The 10,650-nt window shown below is 42.9% G+C and overlaps 1 protein-coding gene across 1 annotated transcript; it reads right to left on the bottom strand.

Moving 5' to 3' along the window:
- Window positions 1–2,695: 2,695 nt before the first annotated feature.
- pnp6 (purine nucleoside phosphorylase 6) lies at window positions 2,696–9,505 on the bottom strand. Its single transcript, XM_027161218.2, has 6 exons — window positions 9,332–9,505; window positions 7,081–7,250; window positions 5,962–6,065; window positions 4,708–4,883; window positions 3,875–4,065; window positions 2,696–3,330 (listed from the first exon to the last, which is right to left on the bottom strand). Exons 1-6 carry the CDS (start codon window positions 9,358–9,360, stop codon window positions 3,134–3,136), a joined length of 867 nt encoding a protein of 288 aa, XP_027017019.1. The 5' UTR covers window positions 9,361–9,505; the 3' UTR covers window positions 2,696–3,133.
- Between the last annotated feature and the right edge of the window lie 1,145 nt (window positions 9,506–10,650).

Here is a 10,650-nt window from a genome sequence, read left to right as displayed (position 1 = left end):
AATACCTGCTGAGAGGTGCAGAAGTCTTATTGAGAGTTACAGGAATCGTCTGATTGCAATGATTGCCTCAAAAGGTTCTGCAACAAAATATTAAGTTAGGAGTACCATCATTTTTGTCTAGGCCTGTTCCATGAGTTTATTTTTTTTAAATACTTCCGTTGAAGCATGGTTGAAAAGCAATGTGTAATGAGTCTGTCTGTGTTCTCCTTTGTTTCTGCCTGCTGTCATTCCCTGCTGTTAATTGTTGACCCTGCCCACCTATTTGTTACCATGGACATTAAAATTGCACTCAATCTCTTCCCCATGTGTTTTGTCTTAGTCTTTGTTTGTCTCCGTCTTGTGATTGGTTCTCCTTCACTATATGTACTCTGTTTTGTTCACTTCCCGGTTGTGAGTCGTTGTTGGTATGCGCTGTGCTGTCTGTTTATGTCTCTGTTCCTGTTCCTGTTCCCTGTCCTGCTCAGTGTTCTGATCTGTTTTTGCCTGCTTGTTTGTTGTTTGTTTCCTGTTTTGTGCTTATTAAAGGAGTAACTGCAAATGGATCCGCATTCGCCTGTGACTAACCGTGACAGAACGACTCACCACAGGGATCCAGCAGAAATCCGGTTTTGCCTCCGTCAGGAGGACTCCCCAGTCGAGGAATATGCGGAGGTATTCGTGGAACTGTGCAACCAGGCCAACTTTGGTGAGAAGGCCCTCAAGGACATTTTCAAGTACGGACTAAAGGACATCCTGTGATACTTAATGCCGTCTAGCCGAGAGATAAAATCATTCTCGGACTTCGTCAACTTGGCATTGCTCCTGGACGGGTCCGCGTTAACCTTGAGCAGTGCAGAGACGGAAGCCGGCCGTAAATATTTTTTGGGGGGGCAGCAAGCATCGGGGTCCGTGGGCTACAGAGTGTAACCAGCCACGGACGCCCGAATGCACTACAGTGACTCCGTCCAGCCCAGTCCCGTACACACCTGTGACCAAGCCAGCTCTCATGGCTACCATACCGGCAAGCTCGGCTGAGGTCCATGCGGACCGGCTGGTCTCCAAACTGGCGGATACCCCGATGAGGTCGGCTCGGGCGGCCGGCATCCCTAAGCCGTCGGCCTCACCAGCCGAACCGACCGGGTCGACGGAACCTGCCAAACCGAGCGGGTCGATGGAACCGACTGGGTCGTCGGAACCTGCCGAACCGGCCGGGTCGACCGAAATGACTGAGTCGGAGAACGCAGTCGACATGGTTACACCCAAACTGCCTGAACTCTCTGCCTGGCCTGAACCTACCAATGTTCCTGTGGTATCTGTCCTGTGTTTTGTTTCACTAGATTTGCCAGGCCTTCTACCTCCTGTCCCTGTTTACAGGCACAGAGCACCTCCAGCACCACCCTGGCTGCCAACTCAGTTATGGTCCCTGGCTCGACCCGTGGCACCACTCTGGTCTCCCAGTCCTGTCCTGGTCTCTGACTCTGCCTCCAGCACCACCCTGGCCGCCAACTCCGCTTTGGTCCCTGGCTCGACCTGCGGCACCACCATGGTCTCCAGTCCTGCTCTGGTCTCTGGCTCCGCCTCCAGCACCACCCAGGTTTCCGGTCCTGCTCTGGTCTCTGGCTCCGCCTCCAGCACCACCCTGGCTGCCAACTCTGCGTTGGTCCCTAGCTCGACCTGCGGCACCACCCTGGTCTCCGGTCCTGCTCTGGTCTCTGGCTCTGCCTCCAGCACCACCCTGTTGTCCGGTCCTGCTCTGGTCTCTGGCTCCACCTCGAGCACCACCCTGGCCGCCAACTCCTCTTTGGTCCCTAGCTCGACCTGCAGCACCACCCTGGTCTCCTGTCCGGCTCTGGTCTCTGGCTCTGCCTGCGGCACCACCCTGTTGTCCGGTCCTGCTCTGGTCTCTGGCTCCACCTCCAGCACCACCCTGGCCGCCAACTCCGCTTTGGTCCCTAGCTCGACCTGCAGCACCACCCTGGTCTCCTGTCCGGCTCTGGTCTCTGGCTCTGCCTGCGGCCCCACCCTGGCTCCCAGCTCTACTCTGGTCTCTGTCTCCACCTGCAGCCCTGCCCTGGCCTCCTGCTCTGCCGGCTCCGCTCTGGCCTCCTGCTCTGCCGGCTCCGCCCTGGCCTCCTGCTTTGCCGGCTCCGCCCTGGCCTCCTGCTCTGCCGGCGCCGCCCTGGCCCCGGCTCGGCCAGCTCTGCCACAACACGAACTCGACCCGCCCTCCCACCCTTGTTGCACCTTCGCTCTGCCCTTCTGGACTGGTTTCTGCGGCCTTGGGAGCGTCTGGAAGCCGCTCGTAGGGGGGGGTTCTGTAATGAGTCTGTCTGTGTTCTCCTTTGTTTCTGCCTGCTGTCATTCCCTGCTGTTAATTTTTGACCCGCCCACCTATTTGTTACCATGGACATTAATTGCACTCAATCTCTTCCCCAGGTGTTTTGTCTTAGTCTTTGTTTGTCTCCGTCTTGTGATTGGTTCTCCTTCACTATATGTACTCTGTTTTGTTCACTTCCCGGTTGTGAGTCGTTGTTGGTATGCGCTGTGCTGTCTGTTTATGTCTCTGTTCCTGTTCCCTGTCCTGCTCAGTATTCTGATCTGTTTTTGCCTGCTTGTTTGTTGTTTGTTTCCTGTTTTGTGCTTATTAAAGGAGTAACTGCAAATGGTTCCGCATTCGCCTGTGACTAACCGTGACACAATGTCTGACTTTCATCGGTTAACGTTCACTTTTTATTTATTATTACTTTTGTCAGATTAAAGTTTTTTCTGTGACCATTGTGAGCATAGCATTAAATGCTCTATGAATGCATGTGTGTACCTGTTTGTTCTAGTGACTCTTTCATGTTGCAAGAGAGCCATGTATGACTTAAAATTAATAATAATGAAGGATTTTGTGCTATTCACAGTGTTCTACACTAATGTGACAAATAATTTGTTTTTGCTTGATAGCATATTGTAAAATATTACATATTCATGATGTGTGTCCTTTAGGTGTTTAAGTGATTAGTACAAAAATATATATTATACAGTATATATTTGTTTTAGGGTTTCAGAATAATTGAATACATGGCTGCTGGCTGTAGATATATCATTGTAGCATTTTAGACATCATTGTTAGGTAGCTTGCATCGCCTGGTCACCAATAATCATGACTTTAAATCTTTTCCACGAGATGACTGATCAAGCGTTGAACATCTTGTGAACGCATGTGTGTGGTCTGAAGAACCTCTTCATGGTTGATGAGTTCCCTACTGTTGTAGTCAGACACTACCATGTTGGTGATGAGGGAGAGGCCAAAGACACGCAGGCCACAGTGACGTGCCACCACCACCTCAGGCACTGTGCTCATACCTGCAAAAAAATTAAACAAAGGTGAAAGGCTACATCTCATCCTGCGCTAACAGAAGTTGCATAAAGTTGCTCCAGGTTTGTATATTGTAACCATATTCCACATATACTGAATATTTCAAAATAAGTTGCGTTGGAATGAAAAACCTGGGCAGTGGGTTATCCTTTGCACAGTAATGCATAGAACATTGTTTTTCTTCTTTAACTTTGCTTTAAAGTAATATCAGTGTAATAGTAATGATATTCTGAACAATATAGTTGTATGCAAAGTGCTTAGAGATAATTTGATGTTTTAAAATTTTATTATTTTAATTAGTGTCTGTAGAGACTTCATTAGTGCTCTTGACTTTAGTTAACTAAAATGTAAATTCTAAAGACATTTCTTCAAATGTCCCTGCACTGTTTTTCAGCCCATAATAATATATGTACAGTACATTTCTATTGACAATTAACATGTTAGAATAAAATAACATTACAATACCACCACAGAGCTAAAGTATCAGTTTTTGAAAAACATTCCCATGGTGAGTCTGGGTTTTCCACCTACCTACAGCATCTGCCCCCAGCAACTGAAGAATTTTACATTCAGCCACAGTTTCATAGTTAGGTCCAGCCACCATACAGTAGACTCCCTGTTGAAGAAAGTTAGCACAGCCCTGCTCCTCAGCTGTCTGCTCGGCTAGCTTGACCAGGTCTTTATCATATGCATCAGACATGCAGGGAAAGCGTACACCAAACCTGCACAAACACATGACCACAGAAGTTTAGGCAATAGAGGGAGCTGTATTGTTGGACATCTCTGCTAGGATATTCTAAAGGATTCATATACAAGGACCAACAAATAGTCAAGTTCCTCAGTGGTTTACTTATATGCTCAGATTTTTGGTCTGTCTCAATGTTAAGTATTGGGGGAAAAAGTCTGTCAACTGAATTAAATGTAGTTATCCATTGACATGCAGAATCATTAGCATTACTATGCTTTCAGAACATAAATGCACACAAACAATGGATTGTTCCTAGAGCCATAACAGAACACTGAAAAAAAGCGTTTTAGTTCTTAGAACATAATGTGCAAGTTTCCACACTGCTGTTGAAACACTCACATAATGAGGTTGAGAACAGGGTTTTAATGACTTGTGCCATTAAAGTAAACATATTCGTTTCCTCACTGATGCAATAGAAATGTGCTATTCATATTCATACTTAATATGCAATATGGTCTAAAAAAGCAATTGCAAAGTTTATGTGTGCTATATGTCTGATTCAAATATTTCTAGTAGTATGTAAAGCAACTAGCAAGTGCTTTACATGCTTCATACTGTATTTACAATGATAGAAACCTTATTACAGATAAAAAAAAAACAAAAAACAGTAACTTACCTCTCTTCATTTGGGCCACACAAAGGATTCTGGCCTGCAAAGCCAGGAATATTGATGTGGTCCGTGATCATCATAATATCTCCCACCTTAAAATGAGAGTTTATTCCTCCTGCAGCATTTGTAACAATCAAAGTCTTGATTCCAAGAAGGAAAAAGACACGGACTGGATATGTGACCTGTGTGGTAAAATACAGGGTGTCCTTTTTTACTCAACAAAGCAAAAGTGTAGCTCCTTGATCTCTACTTGAAACAAATACAGCATCTGTTTTTACATGCTAAAATTTTCTGTGTAGATCTATCAACAAAGATTTAGTTATTCTATTGTATGCAAATATCTTTCTGCTCACAAAGAACTGAGAAATATACATAAAATAAAAAGTCCTTCCATTCCATTATCTTGTTCAAAGCTCCAGTCATAAATGTACATATCCTGAATGACAATAAAGGTCAATAAACTGTAGCATTACTTCAAATAAGAACTGTGAACCTTTACACTCTTTGTTTTTTTGCCAGCTTTTTTAAAACCACACTGCAAGTTTTTCAGTTTTATTCAAAGAATGTAGCTCCAGCTTATAGTTTATGGGGGTCACACGGGACCAGTAGTCTAAAAAGATCAACATTTCTGAACTGAGGTGTCTGTAGTAAAAGCTTGCTGTAGGATAACTTAAATTGTTAATTGTTAAGTTAAATATGAAAAGTTTGTGTGTTTAAAGGTATATGATTTGTGAGTAAAAGAAATGCTGCAGTGTTAACCTTGGAATTTCATGAATGTGCAAACATTCATGTGTGATTAATGATGCTGTTGTTCCTGTGTTTCTGAGAAAAGAGTACCGCATGAGTTACAATCTTTGTCATTCAGTGTATCAGCAAGGTTTAAAAAAAAAAACAGTAAGTAAGAGACAAAAGAGAAGGACAGAGTTAGTATGTACATGTATGGCCCAGGTGCACAGGTGTTCCTAATAAAGTGGAACCTGTACAAAAGTGCTTTACAGTACAAATCACTCGTTATATACAATTTTTTTACTCTAAATTACATTGCTCCTTTGCACAAAAAATGTATAACAATAGTTCGAGTCAAGTTCGATATAGAAAGAAATATTGAGCTCTCAAGAAATGCATGCAGTTAATTATTCTCAGTTCTTGCCTCTAGTCAATTTACTGATACAAATAATGATTAACTGAGGAAATGACAGTTTACAGGGCATGCCCTTTGCTTATAGATCTCTACTTTCTGTAAAAACTTTTGATTCTCACCATGGCAATGTCATAGCCCTCATAGAAGTGAAAGCGACCTTTCATGCAAACACACTGCTTTCCTTTCAGCTCGCCGAACACAAGCTGTCCTGCATGTCCTGCAACTAAAGGAGTAAAAAAGATATACAGAGAGAGAGAGAGAGAGAGAGAGTTGATGTGAGAGGTCGATGGAGAATGTCTGTAATGTTTTGAGCTGACAGAAAGGCTTACAATAACCCAATGATATCTTTGTACAATTGTGGTGAACAGAAAACAATCTCAGAATGCACAACACCTTGAACAATTAGGAGTAGGTGCTAAAACAGCAAAAGACCACATAAGTTTCAGGCAGTAAAAACTGGATAGTTGAAGACTGGAAAAACATCTGCTGAATCTTGAATTCTGCTAAGGCACACAGATGATGGGGCCAAAATTTGGTGGCAAATGCTTAAATCCATGGTCACCTTGGGTCAACAGTGGAGGTGGTGTAATAGTGTGCCACACCCTGTTTGAGAGCCACATTGTTGTTAACCGTTATCCCTTCGTGGCCACAATTGACTCATCTTCTAATGCAACGGTGTCTAATGTTGTCCAGAATGGGACAGTGTGGTTGCAAGTTTTCATTCCAATTGAATGAGAAATCACACCTCAGTATTGTGAAAGCAAAAATAAGCTAAATAAAGAGGTTTGGTTCCTGCATGATTGTGAAAACTTGCACTTTTGTATAGCAGTGGACCATATCCTGAAGCAGAAGTGGTCTCGAACAGGTTTAATGAACATGACAATGAGTTCACTGATCTGTTCTCAACCCAAACATACCCATTTATGGTATGAAAGGAGTGATTCTGAGGAAATTTGCAGAATGACAGTGTACCTGAATAATCTACAGGAATTACCCACACGTATTTGCGTGAGAATGCTGGGGTTCTCGTTTTATTATTTTTGTTACAAATATCTTAGACTGGTTTCTTTTGAGTTGCTGGAACATTTTTTTCAAGGCACTTTTTTAATCAGACAACATAATAGTTATTTTTTAATTAAAGTCAATTGCCAATTTAATAAGCAATAAAGTAAGTATAAAGTATTGCATTTATTTAAGCACTTTGTTGGAAATCTCATGAGTTCATGAAGTATGCATACCTGTACTGTGGGGGAAATGTGGGATGTCCTTATAAGGAAACGCAATGCTGTTGTTCAGCAGGTCAGACAGGCCTCCAAGACCTGATCCACAGATAATGGCAATTTTTGGCCGGATGTTTGTGTGACCCAGTAGCCAATCTACTGTCTTTTGGCATTCTTCATATTTGTACCTAAAGCCATAAAAAATCATTGCTTTTCTTATTTTTCTCAATATTGATAGTTATTGGTGTAATAAGATAATTTTGTGTAAGTACTATGCACATCATGAGGACTGATGCTACCTAGTGCACACATAATGATAAGTAAAGTCAAATATTGTCATCAGAAATTTCAATGCAAGTACAAAGCATGTAAGGTTTGTAACTGTCAGTAAAGTATGTAAGGTTTGTAACTGTCAGTAACATCTGCTTTGGACTACCTTTCCTACCTCCATGTACACACACCACAATCTCATACAATGAAATGAACTGTCAGTTGCAGTAACCCCCATTAAGATCTGTTGGCAGTTTCATAGCAATGAAGAGTAGTCGGAGTACCAGAAAACCAGAGAACTTTTAGATAAAGCGTCCAGTGCCCAATAGAGTAACACTTTATAGATGCTCTAGAAATATTTAACCTTGTTCAATTATGTTCTATTCTTTGTAGACACAGTTAGAAACAGTAGATAAGTAATCTCTTCATGCCTTGTGTATAAAGTAATGTATAAATCGGATCTCCCTTAAACAATAACCATGCCATAGTTAGTGTTTTTCTTTAAAAGTAACAGATTGAAACCATCCTGTTTATACAGTAAGTCATCAAGGCTTACAGAACACTATAAACAGGTAGCCAAAGTAGGAAAAAAAGCACACACAAAACTTGTTTTTCTAATAATAATCCTTTACCTACTTCAATATCAATACATTCAATTTGTGTGTGTGTGTGTGTGTGTGTGTGTGTGTGTGTGTGTGTGTGTGTGTGTGTGTGTGTGTGTGTGTGTGTGTGTCTTCTTGAGTGTGTGTGTCTTTGGTATCTTCTTGAAAGAGTTACTAAACTTGAACCTACTAAACTTGAGAGAGTTTAGTAACTTACGCATACTGATCTAAGTAAGCTAAGTGTATCATTAGCGTGAGTGTATGGATGTGGTTCTCATACAAGTGCTAAAAGACAATCATTTTTTTTTAGTTCTTTAAAACGTCTAAGTGTCCATGTTATTTAGAAGTCATAAAATGGCAATGATCATAAATGTTTATCTTCGGCTGACGTTTTATGGGCCAAATTTTCTTCCAAAATAAAAATGACGGGACTGAAAGTAATCTAAATAGTTCAGGTTTTATCGTAGAACTAGACAGACTCTTGTAGAGAGAATGCGTCACGTGATGTGGAGTTCGTGTGCTGGGGGTGCGGGGTTCGGGGGCGCTGTCCGTGGTGCTGCAGCACACACACCCTCTCTCTCTCTCTCTCTCTCTCTCTCTCTCTCTCTCTCTCTCTCTCTCTCTCTCTCTCTCTCTCTCTCTCTCTCTCACACACACACACACACACACACACACACACACACACACACACACACACACACACACACACACACACACACACAGAGTGGGATTAGCACTTTGTATAAAGCTCAAACATTCCGTGCCCGTCACTATGGGACTCTGGAAAGCTCACAGGGAATGCACAATGAAGCGCTTCATTAGTGGCCAGTGTAGTGCAAAAGGCTGAATGCGACTCTTTTTTCAAAGCTGGCGAGCAGTGTACACTGAATCTGGAATTTAATCGTTATGTAATCTGGCCCTTTAAGAGCAACCCTATTTACAGGTTGGTATTCTCCAAACAGGACTGGAGGGCAGAATTAATCTCTCTGATATACTGTAATCAGACAATGCATACATTAAAAAACACACAGTCATGCCTGTGACATCACTGTGTGATCTTCAGATAAGAACAATACATTTAAATGGACGTTTTTTCTTATATTTTATGCGAACGCAGTAGCAAGAAGGACCTGGAAATTTAATACAGTACGTTTACTTTTATGCGCTTCGTGATTCTATACGGTATTAATGATAACGTCCTTCAATTACGGAAATGGCACAGAAAAAAATCATCTTCGTCAGAGACGGGGGATTTTGAAACATGTAAAATACTCGTTGCACTTCACCGTTACACAGTGGTCTGTATTAATATGACATGATGCGACATTTCTCCTAGCAGCAACGGGAGAATTATGAATGGTGATATCGAATAGGCTCGAATCTCCAAATAATCTTACCTGCACTGGCTGGACGCGGACATGTCCATAGCGGCTGCGGTGCAGAATCACCGAAACGCGTAGAATAAATGACGACTTTATACTTTCCGCTACGGGTGGATTAGTAAAGATAATTGCAGACAAGAGACGGGTCACAAACGCGTTATCATACAGGGAATGGCGTGTTGGAGGTGGAGCCTCAGAACTCGGCGGTTTCTTTAAAAAAGTGTGTCACAGTGATAATCCTGTTTTTTATTAGAATTAACTGGATTCTATTCTACAGAACACAATGAGCACTAGCAAACGGACAGTGGGAGCTCACCCTGCTCACAAATGAAAAAACAAAAAAAACAAAAAACATATTATATACACTGCTCAAAAAAATAAAGGAAATACTTAAGCAACACATCCCAGATCTGAATGAATGAAATAGTCTTATTAAATACTTTGTTCTTTACATAGTTGAACGTGCTGAGAACAAAATCACACAAAATTATCAATGAAAATCACATTTATTAACCCATGGAGGTCTGGATTTGGAGTCACACTCAAAATTGAAGTGGGAAAACACACTACAGACTGATCCAACTTTTATATAGTGTCCTTAAAACAAGTAAAAATGAGGCTCAGTAGTGTGTCCCCTCCACGTGCCTGTATGACCTCCCTACAATGCCTGTGCATGCTCCTGATGAGGTGGCGGATGGTCTCCTGAGGGATCTCCTCCCAGACCTGGACTAAAGCGTCCGCCAACTCCTGGTCAGTCTGTGGTGCAACGTGGCATTGGTTAATGGAGCAAGACATGATGTCCCAGATGTGCTCAATTGGATTCAGTTCTGGGGAACGGGCAGGCCAGTCCATAGCATCAATGCCTTCGTCTTGCAGGAACTGCTGACACACTCCAGCCACATGAGGTCTAACATTGTCTTGCATTAGAAGGAACCCAGGGTCAACTGCACCGGCATATGGTCTCACAAGGGGTCTGAGAATCTCATCTCGATACCTAATGGCAGTCAGGCTACCTCTGGCGAGCACATGGAAGGCTGTGCAGCCCTCCAAAGAAATGACACCCCACACCATTACTGACCCACTGCCAAACCGGTCATGCTGGAGGATGTTGCAGGCAGCAGAACTTTCCCCAGGGCGTCTCCAGACTTTGTCACGTCTGTCATATGTGCTCATTGTGAACCTGCTTTCATCTGTGAAGAGCACAGGGCGCCAGTGGCGAATTTGCCAATCTCGGTGTTCTCTGGCGAATGCCAAACGTCCTGCACGGTGTTGGGTTGTAAGCACAACCCCCACCTGTGGACGTTGGGCCCTCATACCACCCTCATGGAGTCTGT

This window comes from Tachysurus fulvidraco, chromosome 13 (genome assembly GCF_022655615.1).
Source record: "Tachysurus fulvidraco isolate hzauxx_2018 chromosome 13, HZAU_PFXX_2.0, whole genome shotgun sequence".
NCBI lineage: Eukaryota > Metazoa > Chordata > Actinopteri > Siluriformes > Bagridae > Tachysurus > Tachysurus fulvidraco.
This window is presented reverse-complemented; position numbering and strand designations above follow the sequence as displayed.

Bases quoted from the DNA above. Each gene is read 5' to 3' on its own strand.
- pnp6 (XM_027161218.2), bottom strand. From the start codon at position 9,360: ATGGACATGTCCGCGTCCAGCCAGTGCAG. The intron at 4,066-4,707 runs GTAAGTTACTGT...GTGTTTGTGCAG, and splicing joins TGTGGCCCAAATGAAGAGAG to GTTTGGTGTACGCTTTCCCT. The intron at 3,331-3,874 runs GTAGGTGGAAAA...ATTTTTTTGCAG, and splicing joins GCTGGGGGCAGATGCTGTAG to GTATGAGCACAGTGCCTGAG.